At 28.5% G+C, this 21,336-nt stretch overlaps 1 protein-coding gene across 2 annotated transcripts in view; it reads left to right on the plus strand.

Annotated features, from left to right (window-relative positions):
* LOC136972619 (PTB domain-containing engulfment adapter protein 1-like) overlaps positions 1–21,336 on the plus strand; it is a 46,932-nt gene that overhangs the window by 24,782 nt on the left and 814 nt on the right. For both annotated transcript variants that reach the window (XM_067267204.1, XM_067267205.1), the window contains exons 6-12: positions 3,674–3,772; positions 6,772–6,909; positions 7,061–7,177; positions 10,088–10,192; positions 10,647–10,805; positions 16,639–16,786; positions 17,280–17,470. In XM_067267204.1, the coding sequence (XP_067123305.1) occupies positions 3,674–3,772; positions 6,772–6,909; positions 7,061–7,177; positions 10,088–10,192; positions 10,647–10,805; positions 16,639–16,786; positions 17,280–17,470 (957 nt within the window). The remainder of the gene's footprint in view (positions 1–3,673; positions 3,773–6,771; positions 6,910–7,060; positions 7,178–10,087; positions 10,193–10,646; positions 10,806–16,638; positions 16,787–17,279; positions 17,471–21,336) is intronic.

Below are 21,336 nucleotides of genomic sequence, written 5' to 3' on the forward strand. Positions count from 1 at the left end.
CTGCTTTTACCACATTGAGTTAAGGAATGACAATTTGATCCTGTGGGCTACCAGTTTGACAGTGTTCCCTTTAAGAAATCTGCAACTTTGTCTGAATAGAACTGCTAATATGCTGAATCTCAAACCAATGGAATGATGTAGAATGTACAGACATTGAGTGCTTCCAGTGCACAAGTGGATAACTAAGGGTATCTAAAAACAGTTCCCGTGCAGAACCAAGTTGCATGTTCATGATAAAACCGGTCTAAACATGACTCATGCTCATATATAAAATTGATACGTGCTCTTCTAACATCATAATTCATGTTAAAAACCAAGTGAAAACAAACAGCTAGTCCTGAGCAATGTGATTTAATTAATTTACAAATTAAATGTTTAATTATATTGGTCCTGCTTCTTAATTATTTGCATTATATTTTAATGGATTAATATGATGTATTAGTCAATTTGTCATGAACAAATTTAAATACTTTAATAAAAGATTTTTTTTAAGATATCATTTTATATGTTAAAAAATAGATTGATTCACAAACCAATGCCCTAAATGTTAATATTAACAAAACTAAATAGTTTTATAAGTTTTTATACTCTAATGAAAATACTTGACAAAAATAACTTCATAGTGAACTTACTTTTGAAGTATTTTTATAATATTGCAAAAAGAACATGTAGTGTGTGCATGACCTAGATAAAATGGTAGATTCTGTCAATATGAATTTTATTCCATTGAATAAGAAATAAATATTTTAAAATAGCTATTGATAAATAATCAAAATTTTAAGAATCTTATGATTAACTGATTTTTTTTTCTATTTATATATTTAATACTTATTAATTTTATAAATTTAATTACATTAATAATATAATTTGAAAACATTAGAATTTATTCATAAACTATCTTAATTTTATTTTAAAATATCTTAAAATTAGAGTATGACATCCTATTGGAAGCAGGATGGATAGGATCATTACTCCCCATCCATTCTAACTCTCCAACCATGACATATGATACAGTGCTACTGATAGTGTTTCCCCCTCTCTCAAGTTGGCATCTCTGCAAAGGTGCAGATCAAAAATTTTATAAATATTTTGTCAGCCACAAGATAATTATGGTTGATAAATTTGTTTCATTAAAGGATAAATTCAAAGGAAGTTTGTATTTATGTATATTTCATTGCTATTCACAAGTTTTCAAAACATGCTTTTGAATTCTGCTACACAAGAGCATATGTTTCAGCAGCCATTAATATACTGCTAGTTAGTGTAGATCTGAATTTTTAGTTTTTTACTGGCTACGTGCCTTATAAAACTAGTTCAGGTAGATATTATGCAGTGGTTGGCTGCCATAATAGCCAGGGAGTTCTTTATAAGTAATTTAAAGCTGTATGTGATACACACAAAAACATGATGCATTGAGATTGTTCATACATTCAACCATTCCAGTTACATTCATTTCCATGTGATGAAAATTTAAGAAGAGAATGGTAATCAACCATGCATGTACAGCATCCAGCTAGATAAATAACTTTGTCATCATTAGACACAAATCCATACAGAATGATTACTTGCAAATAGTTTGTGATGACTACATTTCTCTTAAGGACATAAATATTTTGTGACAATTTATTAATTAAAATTTCATCTACTTTGCCACTTGAAAAATAATAAGTCAATACTCTTATAATTAAGCATTTCTTTGTAATCATTGGCTTACTTTTAATAAGATATTCAAATATAGCTGGATATTTCAAAGGTGACCATTCTCTCGCGTCATTATTCCATAATTTTATAGTACTAATTCATGAAAATAAATTTGAAAATACAAGTTTATAGAAGAAACTACACAAAAATCTGAAAATTTTTCATTAGACTTAACTCCATGATATTCTGTGAATATGTTGGCTACTTGTTGATGAAAACCAACAACTGCCGAATTATCGGGCTAGCAAATGGCTATAGTAATATTAATAATTTAAGTTAATTTGGTACTAGAGTTAGGCGTTAGGTGCCATCTCTTGCTAAATTTAATAATTAGAATTTTAATTAAATAATTTAAATAAATTTAGGCTTAACTGGAAGAAAAGAATCGGCCCGAAGCGGGATTCGAACCCGCAACTTCTGCTATCCGTGCAGACACGTTACCAGTTACGCTACCCGGACCTTTGGTCTGATCTCCCCTTCCAGTTGATATAAGATTACCCTTCCAGTTGATATAAGATACGTGGGCAATTAATGTGTCCCCAGTCGGCATTGTAATAGCCGTCGATGGTCGTACGGTAATCTTATATCAACTGGAAGGGGAGATCGGACCGAAGGTCCGGGTAGCGTAACTGGTAACGTGTCTGCACGGATAGCAGAAGTTGCGGGTTCGAATCCCGCTTCGGGCCGATTCTTTTCTTCCAGTTAAGCCTAAATTTATTTAAATTATTTAATTAAAATTCTAATTATTAAATTTAGCAAGAGATAGTGCCTAACACCTAACTCTAGTACCAAATTAACTTAAATTATTAATATTACTATAGCCATTTGCTAGCCCGATAATTCGGCAGTTGTTGGTTTTTATATATAACCGGTTAGTTGTTGTTTATTTACTTGTTGATGAATTAACAGCAATATAAATATTTCCTGATAGATAATAACGGTAGAATATTAGTAAAATTCCCAAAGCCAATTTTGCCAATTATTTTCTTGAAACAAAACCTAAATCCTATTTTTTGTTTTTTTTCTTAATTTTACTTTAAATTTTTATCAGTTTTAAAAGATATTTCCCCACAATGCATGTAGTATGCTTTTTTCTTTGCATTAGAAAAAATTTAAATTTGTGTAAAAATGATTGAAAATACTTCTTTATAATTTAAAATATAAAAATCCTTACAATTACTAACAAAGTGGGTGTTATGAACAAATTTCTATTTATTAGTTTCAAAATCAATTATATTTTCAATTCTATAGTTCTGCAGTATCTTGATGGTTGCACCACAGTACAGGGAAATACATGAACCTTCTCTGAAAACTTGTGGCTACTTACTTAATACATAGTGCTTTTTGATTTCAAATATTTATTAAGATGTTTTTTGTTTTGGCACAATCAATAGGAATAATTATACATTTTTAGCATGATCATTTATTGAAGATTCTAGCTTTCATAAATTGGTATAAGTAAAATAAGTAGAAAACTAATATTTTACAATATTTTTATTACAATAGTTTACATTATAATATAGATTGATATTAATGTAAATACCAGATTAGTAAGGATAAGATATTTAGATTTTAACATTTTTGATTTCAAAGAAAATATTTTTATCTGAATTGACTCAGCTAATGACTATAAATAGTTATTTGAAATTTTCTAATATAAACAATAAATAATAATATAATATTTTAGTTATATATTGTTTTTAAGTTAGTGTATGAATTAATAATTCTAGTGAAAAATAGGATTATTTTGTATAATTCTATTCAGTATTAATGTCTAATGGAATCTGATAACAACAGATTTATTTTCCTGAAAAACTTTGAAAAGAGAGATCTGTATTTTGACAAGAATTGAGTTTTAGATGAACAAATGGATTATTTCTCATCTTATTAAATTTTAATTAAAGTGTCAGATTTTAAAATTTTAATTTAAAACAAAGTTATTTCACATAAATTATTCACTTTTTATTTTCAGTTTGACCAACAGATAAAAAGGTCTGAAGGAGTAAAACTTCCCAAAGTAGAACTAACAATTTCAGTTGATGGTGTTGGAGTTCAAGATGCTAAAACAAAAGTAAACATTTATTTAAGATATAAATCTGTTTTGTTGAAATTTATATTCTGAAATTTTATGAAATTTTTATAAATGAAATAGATGATAATCAACTCAATAATAATATTTTATTGTATATTTTATTCTGTAAAGTGCAATCAAATGAAAAGGTACAGTACATTTATCTGTAGAAATGTTATTGCAAGAGATATTTACACATACTTTATAAACTTATTATTTTAAAATACCCTTAAGATATTAAGTTCTGGTTAAGTATTTTAAACTGTTGTTTGCTTATGCAGTATCATCAAAAAGATGTTTAACATATAGATTTTAAAATAGTTAATGCATGTTTTCATTTATTATCAATACATTTAACACTACATCAATACATAAGATGCATTTCAATAGTTTTCTTCAACTGTAGTTTTTCAAACAAATAGTTTTCTTCAACTGTACCCATTTTCCTACATAAATTTCAACATTTTCAACATTATTTTTAACATTCATCAATAATATAAATGTTTTTTTTCTTAACTTACATTTCCATAATTTTCTTTAACTTTACATGTATACAAGTAAGACAGAATAATATCAAATTTTGTTTTTCTGTTTTTATTTTATTTTTCTCATATAACTAAAGATTTTTATCAAGAAGAGGAAAAATAGGACTTATTGTAAATATATAAGAAAAACTTTTTAATTCAACCTTTTTTCTTTAATTATCAAATTTATAAATTTTTGAAATCTTTCTTTTTTTTCTCGTACTTATAATTTTCAAAAATCTTAAACATTTAATTAAGAAATTGTGAAAGAACTAAATATTGAATAGTTTATTATTTTTACAGAATTTAATATAAAAAGTTTGTCAAGGAAGATATTATAACTTACCATATAAGATTACAAATTGGTCAGATTTATACTCAAATTAAATAGTTAAAATGAAAAGTTTTTTTCACATATTACTCATTTTTCTGAAAAAATTAGTTATATTTATAAGATAAAACACATTTGTCACTAAAGAAACATGATTTAGTCATAATAGTTCATTTGATAAATTTCTTTAGAAATTATTTAATACATTTAAATGTATTGAAATATAAAAAAGTAACAAATGCATTATTTTATTCTTGTATGAACATTCTAAGCCATAATATCACAAAAAAAGTCAATATAGTTTAAGTTTTATATTTTAGCTATAGACAATTAATAGCTTAAAGTAAAGATTCTTGACTGAAGCTGTTCCAGGTATACCATGAGATAGAGTAAAAAAATTAAAACAGCAAATTTTAAAATTAAAAAAAAAATAACAGTTGATAACACACACAACTATATTGCTTCTAGAAGTTTTGCACAAGTCAGTATCAAAGTCAAGTTGTACAAATATCCTAGCTAAATCTATCACTACATCTGTGTGTAGTCGGTGCCAGTGCAATTCTATATTATTTATGGTGTCATGATCCTCTTGATGTATTACTGATTGTGATAGAATGATCAGAGATTAAGATGTAAATGAAATTGGTTCAAATGAGGTACTTTATAGTCTTTTAACTATTGCTACAGTCAAAACATAAAGGAAAAGCAAAGATATTGTTTTTTTTATAAAAAGTCAACTGACAACTACAGTGTGAGGGACTATGTCAGCACTGTTCCCCATTAATTAGCATCAATAGTTATATTAAAGGCTCGAGTACTTCGAAAGTAATTCTGCGATAGACTGGCGAATTGCAATCATCCTGTTGTCTAGTCCTGCAAATATGATAATAAAAGTGCCACAAAACTTCACATGATTATATAGAAGTGTGTCATTATCCAAAAAGATTGAAAACCACTGGCTTAAAGAAACTATATAGGTCTGATTTGATCTTTTCTATGAGAATAGAAATAGTAAGTTAATTGTAAAGTAATTGAATTAATAATTAAATTTTAATTGTACAGTATGGCATTTAAGACTTACTGTGTTTTGTCTTTATAGATTAATCTTTGTATTCAGTAAAGTTTGTTTAAACATTTTCAGGTAAATAATGTTAAATTTTTTTAACCATAGGTAAGTACAGATGATTATCTGTAAAAATGACAAATGAAATACAGTGGTGTTTTGGTATTTGAACTGTTCCCAACTCTAACAGTTTGGCATTTGAACACACATTCTAGAAAAAAATCACTCTGTACTCAACTGCACAAACGCAACTCACTAGCAAAAATTTTCAATTAATAACATATATTTATTTTGTCGTTCATAAAAAAATTTTTTTTATAATAAAAATAAAAAAATGAAGATGTTGATATTTCTCATCAAGATGGCAATGCTTTGTAAAAAGAAAATGCCCTTGTTTAACTAAAATTAATATTAATGCATAATATTGTACTTTTAATTGTGATTGTTAGTTAATTATTGATTAGAAATAAATTATCAATTGCTTTAATACAGTGGTTCTCAATCCATGGTCTGCGGAACATGGGTGATCCATGAAGCCACTTAAGTGTTCTGTGAAAAAACAAATGTACAATTAAAAGTTATTGCAAAAGAAAGACCAATACAATGTAAAATAATTTTTGTATGGGAATGTAATTAGCAAATGCCAATGTCGTCATCTTCTAGATTGAGTGCACTTGATTTCAAAAAGGTTTCCCACCTCTGCTTTAAAGCTGATGTATTGTAAGTGTTCTGCGGAAAACAATGTGAAAGTTTAGTGTTCCCCCAACTTCAAAAAGATTGAGAACCCACTGCTTTAATAAACGTATTTCTCTTGGTAACAAAAAAGAGTATACTTTTGTTAACTTTTGGAACCTAACCCTATGTTTTGCACTAGTCCTTTGTTTTATATAGTATGGATTGCATAACACGGCACTTTTATGGAACGTAACTACTGTGCTTATATGACAGATATTTGTAATTGATAAGTTTGAAAATATAATTTTTTTTGAAATTTATATCATCAGTTATCATAAATTGTCATAAATTATATTATGTGAAATCTAGAAATGGAATTTGAAATTTAATGATTTTTTTTTAATAGACAATACATCATCAGTATCCCTTGCATCGTATATCCTATTGTGCTGATGATAAGGCAGACAAAAAATTTTTCAGCTTTATTGCAAAAGAAGCAGACACAGAAAGACATAGTTGTTTTGTATTTTCCAGTGATAAATTGGTATGACAGTTCTATTCATTTTCTTTTATCCTTAATTAAAAGTGGGATAGATAAATGACAATTGTTTTCTTTGAGAGAAAAGTAAACAATAATACACACTTAAAATGGATGTTTCAAATTACAAAATGATTTTAATATAAATTTATTTTAGGCTGAAGAAATTACATTAACTATTGGACAAGCTTTTGATTTAGCTTATCAAAGATTTCTTGATACGTCTGGAAAAGATTTAGAAATGAAGAAACGATATATGCTTCTTCAAAAACAGGTATTTCCTTTGTATTTATTATTAAAAAATATTGAAAATATCTGTTACACAAAATGAAATTTTCATTTGTACTGAACAAATTAAAGAGTAATTTATAAAACTTTTCATAATAATAATAATGTGTTTTATTTTCTTCTAAACATAATCTCTGCAAATATAGAAGAGAAGCAAAAATTTAAATGTACCCTAATGTAAATAATTTTTTTAATGATATTTAATCCTTAATGCAAATTAATATATTGCTTGTTTTACTCATATAATATTTTAATATTTTGGGAGATCGAGGTTAATTCCCCCTATGATTTAAAATTAAATTTTGATTATTATGAATAAAGTGACATTATTTAACTTACTATTCCATTAAATTCATATCATAATTCTTTAATGTGTGATTATCTAGTCAAATGCTCTAATTTCATATAGAATTATATAGTAATAATTTACATTATTTAAAAAGTTTTTAAAAAATATTGATTAAATATAATATGAGAATAAGGAAAGATTTCAGAATTTAACAATTATTTAACAATCTATTAAAAAGTAACAGATTTAATAAATTGGATAATATTCATAGATTAAAGGATTTAACAATTATAATAAATATTTCAATACACAAATTCATAAAAGTAATTATTTCTACTGAGGTAAATGGAAAGTTTTTAAAATTTTAAGTTTTATTTAATATAATTTATAATTAAATATGTTCTAAATAGAATAATTTGTGCACTTTCAAGAGAGAGAATTTATGAAATGTTGCTGATAAATTAAAAATTTTAATTTTATAACAAATTTTATGCTAGGCATATTATGAAAATTTTTTCTTTTAAATGTTTTGAGCATTTTTACTTTTTTGATTTGCAATAAGATTTCAAAATATTAATTATACGAGGGCCGTTCGGAAAGTTTGCGGCCTTGCCTATATGCGGCACTGCGATCAATTTAATTTTTGGCGGGAATAATTCAGCCATCTTTGCTAAAGATGTGATACCAATTTCCGCTTGATTTGTTGTTAAGTTTTGCCACAACAGCTTAGCAGACAGTCAGTGTGCACATGCTTTGTCAAAAATGGAGAAGATGAAGACTCGTGCGATCATAAAATACCTGACGAAAAAAAGGTTGACCTCATCTTGAATCAAAGCTGACACGGATGAAGTTTTGGGAGAGTCTGCTCCGTCATACACCACTGTGAAAAAATGGACAGCCTTTTTTAAATCTGGCAGAGAGAGAGTGGAAGATGACCCTCGCAGCAGATGGCCGTCAACTGCTGTCACTGAAGAAAATATCAGAAAAGTTCACGATTTGATGTTAGCAGATTGCCGTTTGAAAATGCGTGGGATAGCTGAGACAACACACATCTCTGTTGACCGGGTGCACCACATCCTAACCAAAAATTTGGGTATGACAAAGGTCTCAGCAAGGCGGGTGCTGCGTCTGCTGACCGCCGAGCAAAAACGTGTTCACACTTTGATGTCAAAAGAGTGTTTGGACTTCTGTCAGAAAAACCCACAGGATTTCTTGCGTTGGTTTGTGACTACTGATGAAACGTGGATTGACTATACACTCCTGAAACAAAGGACAGTCAAAACAATGGAAACATCACAGTTCGTCACCACCAAAGAAGGCAAAGACAGTTCCATCAGCGGGGAAACTGATGGCCTCGGTTTTTTTGAGATGCTAAAGGAATCATCTATATTGACTACCTAGAAAGAGGAAAGACCATCAATGCTGTCTATTACTATGAACTTTTGGAAAAACTGAAGAAAGAAATCAAAGAAAAGAGGCCACACTTGAAGAAGAAACAGGTTCTGTTCCACCATGATAATGTCACCTGCACATTCCGCCAGAATCACTGAACAAAAGATAAACGAAATTCGCTTCCAATTAGTTCCACATCCACTGTACTCATCTGATTTGCCCCCAGTGACTTCCACCTTTTTCCAAACCTAAAAATTTCTTGGCTGGAAAGAATTTCCACTCAAATGACAAAGTCATCTCTGAAGTGAACAAGTATTTTGCACATCTTGACAAATCGACCTATTGTGATGGCATAAAAAAGCTAGAACATCACTGGAATAAGTGCATTGCTAACAAGGGAAACTACATTGAAAAATAAAAAACGTTTTAACATTATTTTGTTTGTTGTTCTATTTGAGGCCGTGAACTTTTCGAACAGCCCTCGTAGATTTTTGGTGACATTATAAAATTATTTGAAATTTTCCATAATAGATTTTATTATTAAAACATAAACATTCTATTTTGAGAAAATTTAATCCTTATGATAAAATTTTGTCAATAACACAAGATTTCTATAGTTTGTCAATAATAAATATTTCAATGTTATTTCTATAGATAGATTTTGTAAATAATGAAAAGAAAATTTGATACTTAACAAACAAAAATTAATTTGACAAATCATGTAGCTAAAATGTTTTGTTTAATGCAATAAAATTAGGCCATTCCTTTTAGTTAACATAGTTTGAGTAATCATCATTATATTAATTATGTATATTTCCTTTTGAAACTATATTATTGAAAAATGTGAGAGATTTTATTTATTATACTTGTATTCAAAATTTAAAAAATTAATTTTATTACAGTGAATTTTAACGTTTTTATATTTTTCTTGTATATTTTTGAGTTATAGAACTTGTTTTTAATACAGTGTTTTGAAATACTTTTATTTAATTTTGAAGTTTAACGATTGTAAAATTTATACATTTAAAAAAGTCAAAAGATTTGTTCTGTTCTTTGAATTCTTTCGTATAATGTCTGTTGTATAGTTCTAAATGTATGAGTTTTTAAAGTTCCTTGAGAAAATATTTTAAATGTTTTAAATAATTTAATCAAAATAATTATTTTCAAGAAAAAGTTATATTCTTTATGTGCATTTACAATTATGAATTGTTTCAGGTACAAGAATTAGAATTAGAAAATTTACAGTTGAAGAAAAGATTAGCAGAATTGGAAAAAGGAAAAGATAAGAAAGATGTTGAGTGTTATAAATCAAATAATAATGTATGCATTCTTTATATTTATATATATTTATATTTAAGTTAAAAGTTGAGTACTTTCATTATTATATAAAAGAAAAATTATTAATAATTTTTTTAAAACTAAAACCATTTTTCATTACTTTTTTTTCCAAAGATATAATTGAAATCCTAGAACCATTGGGACTTATAATTTTATTATAAAATAACCTGTTTTTAAATTTGTGTACTATTTACTCCAAAAATTTTTTGGATAGTACTAGAAAAGTACTTGAAAATAATAATTTAGTTACAAATGAACTAATCTTTGTTAAAAACATAAAATTATTAAAGTTGTTGTAATACTATTTTTTACACTTACAGCAAATTTAAATGAAATACTTTTTAAACTGAATAAATGCAATAAATGTTGAAAATCCATTTAGATTTTAAATTACCTTTTTATAACTTTTATTTTCATACTAATATATATTATTTAGATCTTGGAGATTAATTCCTTTAATAATAAAAAGCCAAATTCTACACACAATGCATCTGTTTTGGGAACAACACCTATTCTTCAACCACCTCCTCCAGTTCCTCCTCGACTACATCAAGGATCTATCAGTACTTCAAAATCATCATTATTACCATCTCAGGTAATTTTTCTATTCTAGTAAAATTCTATTAATTCTGAAGAATGTCAATTACTGTATTAAAAAAAATTAAGGTAAAAAATTGTAAATGTATAATTTTTATAAAGTTTCAAAAAAAACAAGAAATTAAAAAAAAATTAACTAATTTAGCTTAAAACTAATGTAATTACATCATAAAATTTTATTGTATTTATAAATATTTTTGTAATTGTATTTTATTCTAAAATTATTTTTAAACATGCTACATTATTAACTTATTATTTCTTTTGTTTTGATTTTTTGAATAAACTAGTAAACTTTTTAAGAATAATAATGCTCAAAGAAAATGAGAGCAATTTGAAACAATAAATTCTTCAATAAGATACCATAAATTTTCTATTTTATCTATAATTTCCTTGGATTATTATTAAACTAACTGAAAAAGTTTTATAAATGTTATTTCATGAGAGAATTCCTTATATATCATTTTGATTAGTATCTTATGTATTGAGAAACTTTAAGCTATTGTTTATTATGCATATAAAATCTTATTTACAAAGCAGTTATCAGAGAAATACTTCAAATTGTCTGTAAGAATTTTGCTATTATGATGTCAGTTCCTCTTAAGTTTATGTACTGTACAGTACAGAGCCTTTGATACAGGGAGTTAAGCTGCCTCAGTTTATTTGTGAGTTCAGCATTTTTTGCATTAAAAACCAATATACTGTATATATGTGTTGTAAATATATAAAAGTTAAGTTCATTTAATAATAATTTATACTTTTCTGAACAACAAAATCAACTTGTTAGCAAGATGTCAAAGAAAAAATAAAATTACAAAATGTTTTGAGATTGTCATAATAAACTTTTTTTTGATTTTTACTAAGAAACTAAAAACAAAATAAAAATAAAATTAAAGTAATTAAATTAATATATAAGGTTTTTTGTGTTAAAGATCCAAAAGCCTATTTTTTATGTAAGGTAGAATCCTGATTTATCTATACCTCAATTAACTGAAGTTATGCATTTATCTGAGGCTAATCTGTAAGTTAATATGTTAAATTTCTTAAACTATAATTCATAAAAGAAAATTTAAAACAATAACATGTATTATGAAACAAGAAGTTATTTATTGTGACATCTCTTCTTCGCAATGCCTGGCTGCAATTTTTAATCATTGTTTTTAAATTTATTTAATCTAAAATATATGCTCTCCCCAAATTAGTGTCTTTACCAGGGCTGCAGAATCGGTATAAAAAAAAAGACAACTCTGACTCCTGTTAATTTTAGTAGGCCGACTCCAGCAAAATTAAATACCAAGTCATTTTATGGGGACAGACGTATTCATAGGGGGGTACCCTACTCTGAGCACTGAAAGGAGCCTGGGCATTTACCCAAATACTTTTATAGTTAGTGTTTTTAATATTTAACTTACATTAATATTTATTTGTATAAAAAATTAATTTTTAACAAGTATTTAATAAGAGGAGAAAGGGGGTGATAAAATTCTACATCTACATATCTTTATTCTACAGCATTTGTATTCAATTTCACTCTTTCAGAAAAGTTAGTCCAACTGAAAAGTGTGATCATGGGCTTGTCGTAGGTTGTCTGCAATTCCTGGTTTGTTCTCCTCCATATTGGTTCTCCATTGATCACAACACCATTATCATCAAAGTCTTTCACAGGTCCAAAGATTTTCCTTTGTTTTCAAATCTCTCTAGTTTTAGTTCCTCCTCTTTTGTCATTGGCCATGTTTCACATTCATATGGAATCACAGGTCTAATCAGCGACTCATATACAGTTAGCTTCGTCCTTTTACTAAAGAGTATGCTTTTTACTATGTAGTTTGAAAATGTAAGTACTGTGAATTAGTGCTTGAAAATTTAGCATTTTCAGTTAATTGATCAGTGTGAAACTCACGCTAATGGCTCCTAGGTACAGTACATGCCACTGAATACTGCCAAACACATAATAACTCATTAACTGTTCCACTATGTAATATGTACACAAAGTTTAAATTGCAATATTTCCAAAACTGTTCACTTGTTTTGAAAGAAAAAAAAATTATGTTTAGATTCTCTTTCCAATGACACTTAAACCATTTTATAATCATTTGCTGTGTAGCTAGAGCATTACACTCTAGCTGCTAAGTGTGCCTATAGATATTTTATCAAAATTATAAAAGTTTCTTTTCAATAAAACAAGATATTTGACATTGAGTTTTCATTAAAATTTGATAGGTAATTCATTGTTTATTCATGATAAGATGATAGGTAAATATAATATAGTGCAGTATGAAAAAAATGAGACTAAATGTTTGCAGATTACAATGCAAACTATATTGCAATTTAATGCAGAATAAGAGCATTTTTACTCTGTTCACAACTTGTCCAAAATCTTTCAATTATTATTTTTAAAATATTTTAACTCATTTAGTGCTTAACTTTAATATATTTATAAATAACTGACAAAACAATAAAAATTGCAACAGAAAACCTCAAACTTTAACAGTATGATAAATTCTTTGATTTTAAGTACAGTGATACCTCTGTTTTCGTCAATAATCCATTCGAAAACAATCGGCAAAATCCGAAACCAACAAAAACCAAGGCAATTATTTCCATATGAATCAATGTAAATCCAATTAATTCATCCTAGACACTCCAAAATACATACCAAAAACACATTTTATAGAGAATTAATATAGCTTTAAATACTGAAAGGAATAAGAAATTAATATAAAAGACTGATCTAAAGGTAAGCAACGGAATTGTTTGACTAGACGCGCAGGGTAATGTCTTGTAGAAGCTAGTTGGACATGAGCTTCTAGCGTATATTACCCTGTGGTAAAGTGTGATGTAATTGTCATGTAATAGTAGTTGTATGCATTTATGATGGTCGTATTGAGGGGAATAATGCCTTCCATGAAGTCCGTTTAAGGGTAACTGGCCCCTATTCAGGCATTACAAACGTGGAGAAAACCTGAAAAACTTCACGTGGCCAGCCCGTCTTAGCAAAGCGTGAACCCATGACCGAACTCCCAGTGTTTAGGGAAAGGAACCATTGGCCAATGGTGGGGTAATGCTCACACAACGAGAAATAATGACACACTGAGCTGGAAAACGTGTGGGTCACTCTTTGTTTTCACAAAGTTAGCAACAAGGTCACTTAGGCATGCCAACGAAATCCGAGGCAATGGACGAAAACTGAGACAAATTTTTTGTGAAAAAAATCAACGATAACCAAAGTCAATGAAAATCGAGGTATTACTGTAAAATTAATTTGAACTATAACAAAACTTGTCTTTTGAGTTTGATTCTTTATAATAATAGAAGTAAAATTGATGAGTAAAAATGATATGACATATTTTTGGTTAATATCTTTATGCGCTATTACATACTGTTATAAGACTTGCAAGTTTTATTGTGATAACAGAAATTAAATAAAAATTAAAAATTATATTTATAAGCTTGGCAAATAAATGTTTGTGTATTAGGGTTTCTCATTTCCCAGTCTTCTGCTTGTCTCAGGATTCCAGGAAAAAAGTGACCTGTTTCCTGGGAAATCCCGGGGATATAATTAATTATTTTTAAAATATAAAAAATATCTTGAAATCAAACGATATAATTATATTTCATTTTTAAAACTAATTTAATATGTTCTGCAACCTCCAAAATCATATTAATAATGCTGTGTAAAATATATGTTAAAATTACCTTTGAATTATGTACAAATTTTCATAAATAGAAAAAATTTATTAGTTTGTTGGAAACTGCTTACAAAAAAATGCCTTTGAATCGAGTTGAAAATTTAAAGAAAAAATGAACTTAAATCAAACTTTTAACTTGGAAGGTAATTTTCATTTTTTAAATAAAACATAATACAAAATATTATTGTAAATTTTTATAAGATTTTCAAAACTAAAGATGGTCAATACTCTGATCACTCAATCTGGTTATTATTTTAATAATGAAAAGTCTCACTACTGAAAATGCCCTTTCCAATTCAGTGGATGTGGTGGAATCATCTTTAATGCATTTAAGAGAAGACAAATGTTACGTGTTTTTTCACCCGTTGAAGATTTCTAGTTTGTTTTCGAGATGTGTTGCAATGCTTCTTTTGCTCACAACTATTATTGATTTGTCTACCTCGGCTGCTTTAATAGCGGTATCAAGCTTATAGCCCGATAATTCGGCAGTTTGTTTGGCTTTAATAATCAGGTTTATGAAGAAAAACTTCATACTTGCAGACTTCGTACTCGTTTCTATCCTTGGCCAATTTGCACAACCTGGCATAATGAAGTTATTGAAGCTACTGGGCATAGTTAAAATTAAGACAGCATCAGTGCAATTATTCAAGATATTACAGGTTCTGACAATTTTTCAGAGTTTTCAGAGTCCTGCCACAAATACATATTGATTATTGACAATCTGTGAGATGTCATAACAAGCAAAAATTTAAAAAATGAATAAGCAGGCTTAAAATTAATAAATACAATGTTGTGAGACTGAGGATTTTAGCAGTAACTAAAATTTTTGTAAATGAAAGAAAACTTTCATTTTTTGTTCAAAAATTATTCTAAACAATCATCGATAGAAGAAACTTCTTGTGGAGAAACGAAGCAGAGGTCTCCAGTAACTATCAACAGTTAGGTGGGAAAGTTGACACTTAGCTGTCAAGAATTCGCAAGTCATCGTCAACAACCAACCGCTTCCCACACTAAAACTATAAAAGCTTGCATCACCGGAAACTTAGTGCATCCAGAAGTTATTCCTGTACTTGTCGTAAATTAAAAACACAGTTGATTCAAAAGACCACTAATTTATTATGTGCTTTTAGATTAAAACTTTTGGATGACCTGACCTTTCTTTATAGGCTACTTGGCCGCCTCTAGTTAAAAAACACAAAATTTATCCAATTAAAAATATAAAATTTTTCTAAAAACTGGAATAAGTTGGTCTTACGACGTCTTCTAATAGTGTTCCATCCTGTTCCACTCGGGCCGATTTATATCCACAGAAGAATGCGCTGGTAAATGTAGATTTTGGGATCCCCTCTGGTCATGAATTATTGCAAAAAGTTTGTTTCCTTCATCGGATGGCTAAATTATTTTTCGTAAATTAAAGACACAGTGTCCTATACTTGTGTCGTCAATTTCCATGAGTTGGACTAACATCCCGAGGAAAAGACATACAACCACTGCACTTCAGCCATACCATCCAGTCTCACATAGAGGTATTTTGTTAGAATTCTGTGAACTCTCTCTCCCTAGCAACGACATTAGGTTTAGCTCATAGCCACCTGTTTGTTTAGAACTTGTCAAGCCGTGCATTATTTAGGTGTATGTTAACCATATTTAATCTCCTAGTATATAGTAGAATAGACTTGTAATCAATTTGTATGTTATTCTGGTTAGCCAATAAATGCTTTATTTGTTAACCTGTCTCCTGTCAATCCAACCCACCTGTCGACTTACTTACGACCTCCCCACTCACTTTTTGCCCTCCTAGCCATCCAACGACAAAGAGATCGGGTTTTGCCAACCCGTGCAGTGTAAGTGGTCAGCAAGGATTAACCCCTGACCCTCTGCTTATCACAATGCATTCTGACAGTTTTTGAGTTAATTATACTTTCTATTTGCAAAATTTCCTCAACTTTAACACAAAATAAGAAAAAAGTGAACTTTCAAGAAATTTATGGGATTTCCCGGGATGAGAAGAATCTCCCAGGTTAAATATATAAATTAGAGTAACTTAATTTAAAATTTTAACAATAGTAACATTTTATTAGACAGTAATAATGTTAAATGTATTTTGCATATTTAAATTTTTAACAAATTTATTTAATCCTTTAGGATCTGTTGGCACTTTCATCTTTATATCAAACTTCACCTGCTGATGACTTTGATTTCAATCCTCGAAATGGCCAAACTGTTTCTCAAAACACACAGAACAACAGACATATTAATAATGGACAAATGTTTTTCACTGAAAATAATATCAGTAAGATTTTAATATTAAAATGTTAATTTTTAATTTCTGTAATAATTATTATTTATATAAGTAGTATAATAAGTAAGAAACATTTTTTATTTAAGATACTGTTATGTAACTACACTATTAAAAAATTTTTAAGTAATCTTTTATTAATGACCAATCAAATAGCCTGCAGTTTTCAGATAGTTCTAGTCTAGATTTGAAGTTTTTTGTAGTATTAAAAACAGAAAAGGCCGACTTTTTCAGTAACTAGATTATTTGGTGTGAATGGTGTATTTGTAAATTGTAAGTTTGAATTCCCCTTCTGCCACATAAAGAAAACAATGTTACAAGGAGGCTACTTACTGTTCTTCAGTTATGGGGGGAAAAGTCTGCAGTCTGTAGCACATACTGCAAATTTTTCTTCATAATTTTGCTGAAGAAAATATTGTTACAATAAATTTAGAATATCAGATAGTAAAGAAATGAAATGTGTGAATAATCATTTATTTTGTTTTAGATAATTCATCTGCATTAAATGATAAACAAGATAGTCAGAAAGATCTGTTTGGAGCTACACCATTTATACCAACAGATCAATCTAACAAACAGGATCCATTTGGAATGGGTGAATTTAGCACCTTGGATCTGAATGGAATGGATTTAGACAATGCAATTGGAGCCATAGACAAAAAATTATCAGAAATGAAGGTAAGCTTCGTTTTGTCTATTAATACAGTATATACAGTGAAACCTGTTAAAGTGAAACCAAAGGGACCAGCTCAAAGTGGTCACCTTAGGCAGGTGTCATCTTATGCAGAAAGGGGAATATAGGTGTTCTTGAATGAAATCACTTAAGTAAGAAATAAGCAAAAAGCCTGATTATAGGAAATTTAATATGAAATAGAAAAAAAATACAAAACAATTGACTATGTAGTATTTTAAACAAAAACTCAGAGAAGATAAGACAATGCAACAAATTCAGTTTTTTGTGTGAAACTTGTCAATCTGAATTGCTTTAGAATTTTGTTTTTGAAAATTTCATAAGCTTTAAAATTTTTTTATTTGATATATTAGCGTAAGAACCTCAATACAGCTAACAGTCACATAGCAACAGACTATTTCCTCCAGCATATCGTAAACTTTCTTGTGGGATATAGGCAAGAGCATCTCTTCTTTGATACAGGCCTCCTTCACTACTTTCATCATTCCTCTTATTGAACTCTCTTAGAATGCTTCCAAAAACCTTCTAAATCAACAAATACAGTGGTCACAATATCATTAAGTCAATAAATTTGTCTGTGTTTTCCAAATCAGGAATCAAGATTGTAACATCTGCAGCAGGGTTTCCTCTTGGTTTTCATCATTTTCACCATCCAGTAGGAAGCCAGCCTTTTGAAAACACTTTCTGAATTGTTCTCTCCTTTATGGAATGCCATGCATCTGATACTAGAGAATTGAATCAAAACATTAATTTTGAAACTTCTTTCAATGCAGAGTTGTTAAACATTTGTATCTTTTCCCAATTTCTTTTAGCAAGATCTTTCAGTAAAAGGCCTTGCAAATTTTAATGACCCTTTGGTCCAAAGGCTGTAGAATCAATGTTGAGTTTGGAGGCAGAAATTTCAGCATCAAATTAGACAATTTTTTCACAGGACAATGGCTAGGGAAATTTTTTATGGTCATAAGAATGCGTTGTTTTTTATTCTCATTAAAGTGTTAAGTTAATATGTTTAGCCATTCAATGAATAGCTCTATTCATCCACTCTTTTCTCCAAGATCTCCACATTACTGAAAGTTGCTGCAACTTAATGTTTTTAAAACACCTTGGGTTTGTGTACTTCTCAATTACAAAAGGTTGGAGTTTTTTTCAAGTAATGCTTGCAGACAGAACACTCAAATGTTCTTTTGACATTTTTCCTATCTTGCATGTATCTTCCTTAATGATGATAGTGATCAGGCAAAGCCTTATAAAACAATCTGTACTTGTCAGCATTGAAAATATTTTTTTGACTCAAAATCGCCTACAAAATCAGGAAAGTTTGCTTGGAATCTGCTCTACCACCTCAGAATCAACTTTGTTTGAATCACCTATTAAGACTTTTAACGAAATGTTATTCTTCCTTTTAAAACTCTCAAACCATCCAGATGAAGCTTTAAAATTAGTTTGATACAATTTGCTGGCAAATTTTATTGGTAATTACTTGAAGAATGGGACCAGACAATCTTAAATTTAATCTCATTTTAGTAAACTATCTGAGTTAAGGAATTTATACTCAAATTCAGTTGCCCTCTTCTTGCTCATATCTTTGGATTCAATTTGAAGCCTATCCAGATACTCATGCTTCCTCTTTTTGATGTTATGGTCATCTTACTAATGCCAAACTCCTCAGCTGTTTGCTTTGCATTATGTCTTTACAAAAAGCCCTTCTGCTGAAGATTTAACTTTCTTTTCACCATTCTAAGAGTTAATTGGGGTCAGTGAATGATTTATTGAAAAAGAAAAGATAATGAATCTCATCTTAGAATTAAAAATACACACTCATGCATTCATGAAGCTGACTCATTTTACTAGACCAAGTTAAAATATGGAATGTTCTGATATGGGGAACCTCAATAGTGACCCAATGTGATCACTATTATATGAAGCTTTAAAATTTTCTTCCAATGTCTCTAACAACACTAGCAATGCACTAGTGTTGCTAGTGTTGTTTTCAATTTATGATACAGATAATTTAAAATTTTTCAAAGTGCCATTTCTGTAACTCAAGCTTCCAAAATAAAGATCTCAAAATAAAGGATATTTAGTTTAAACTCTTTATCTACAAGTACAGTGGTTTCAAATATTTTATATTTGCAATGTGATTGCAACAAATTGAATTACATCCTTTAAAAATGGGTTTTTTTTTTAAATATTTTTTTCTTATATATTTTTTTCTTGGGTAAAGTGACCATTTGGACATCTCAGGACAAATGAAGTGGTCAGTGGTCACAATAGATAGGTAGTTACTGTATGCAGATATATCCCCATCGTGGAGATATAGCTGCACATAGTAACAATCTGTCAAACTGGTCAATTTAAGCAGTTGGTCACATTAGCAAGTTTCACTGTAGACATGATAAAGGAAAAAATAATCCAATTGAAAACTTGGTTCTTAAAATTAATAATAAAATAGTAACATAAAAAGCAAAAGATTATAAAATATTATTATTTTTTTCTAGTACCTTGTGCTAACATTTTTATTAAATGGAAAAAAAACTAGTGTCATTAACATTTTTTTTATTTGAGTATATATCAACATATACAATAAATTTCAATATATTCAATTAGAAATTATATTTTAAAAATTATTAGGATATGTATTTTTAAAACTCATATTTGAATCTCTCAAATATAACTGATAATGCTATCTTGAATGTGGAATTATTAAAGATTTGATAGTATTGCTAAACCTGCAAAAATTTATGGCTGTTGGAATTTTTTGTTTTTCTTAATAAAAATTAAATCAAAATTTGTTACAATCACTCTTACTTTGGTTTCTAGGAGCTACACTATGATGGCACATATGATACAAACCTTTTTTTTAGGGTATTTGCTTATTGAGATTGACTTACCTCAACACCAAAGAATTTATATGGATTGGATGACTGCATGACTAATATTGAGCATTTACAGAATTCATTTTTGCAATATGACAATAATAGTGGGAAGCACTATAGTATTGAAAAAAGTGTAATGTTTTATATTATTTGTTAAAAATAACAGGTAAATAACCATGTTTAAAACAAATACCAAATACTACTGTATAAAAATACACGCAATTTACTGTGATGTTTATTATTTGCAAGTTTACAGGATTCTATTTCTACCTGTATGCATGGAAGAATTATTTTCAATTGCACAAATTCACAGGGGTTTTGATAGAAGTGACAAGGACGAAAGCTGTGACAGTGATAGGAGAGATGAGATTAATGTTTACATTTCAGACCATAACATTTTCACAAATATAGATGACAACAATGATAGAAAAAAAAATTGAAAAAGTTATATGAATAGAGATAAACAAACTAAATGATGCAAAAACCACATTGATGTGGAGCCAATTTTTCCACTTTACATGCAAAACCCATCAATGTAAATCACTAGAACTATGTGTGGCCTGACTGCATGAGTAATGTTCAATAAATCCTCATTAGTTTGAAATTCAAGGGACAAAATAATCACAACTTCAAATTATAGTTTTTTCAAATTATCCCAATTTGAATTAATGAGGATTTACTGTAGTATTAAATTTGTAAATGTTTCTTTTAAATATTATGTTTATGCATACACACATTAAAATATATATTTTCTAAGTATGCATAAATTTTTTTGTATTGTTTCCATTTTATATAATTTTTTAACATGGGGAGAATCACCCCAGTGACTCCCTGCAGAAAAAAACAGGTGCATCTATTGCCAGGTTAAATTAAATAAATAGTAATTTATCCAAATAATTTTCTTTTTTTTAAATAGTACTCTCTAAAAAAAATTAAACCAACATTATGAACGAATTTATTGAATTGCAGAAAGCAAC

The sequence above is a fragment of the Centruroides vittatus genome, unplaced genomic scaffold (genome assembly GCF_030686945.1).
Source record: "Centruroides vittatus isolate TY-2023 unplaced genomic scaffold, ASM3068694v2 contig_299, whole genome shotgun sequence".
Classification (NCBI taxonomy): domain Eukaryota; kingdom Metazoa; phylum Arthropoda; class Arachnida; order Scorpiones; family Buthidae; genus Centruroides; species Centruroides vittatus.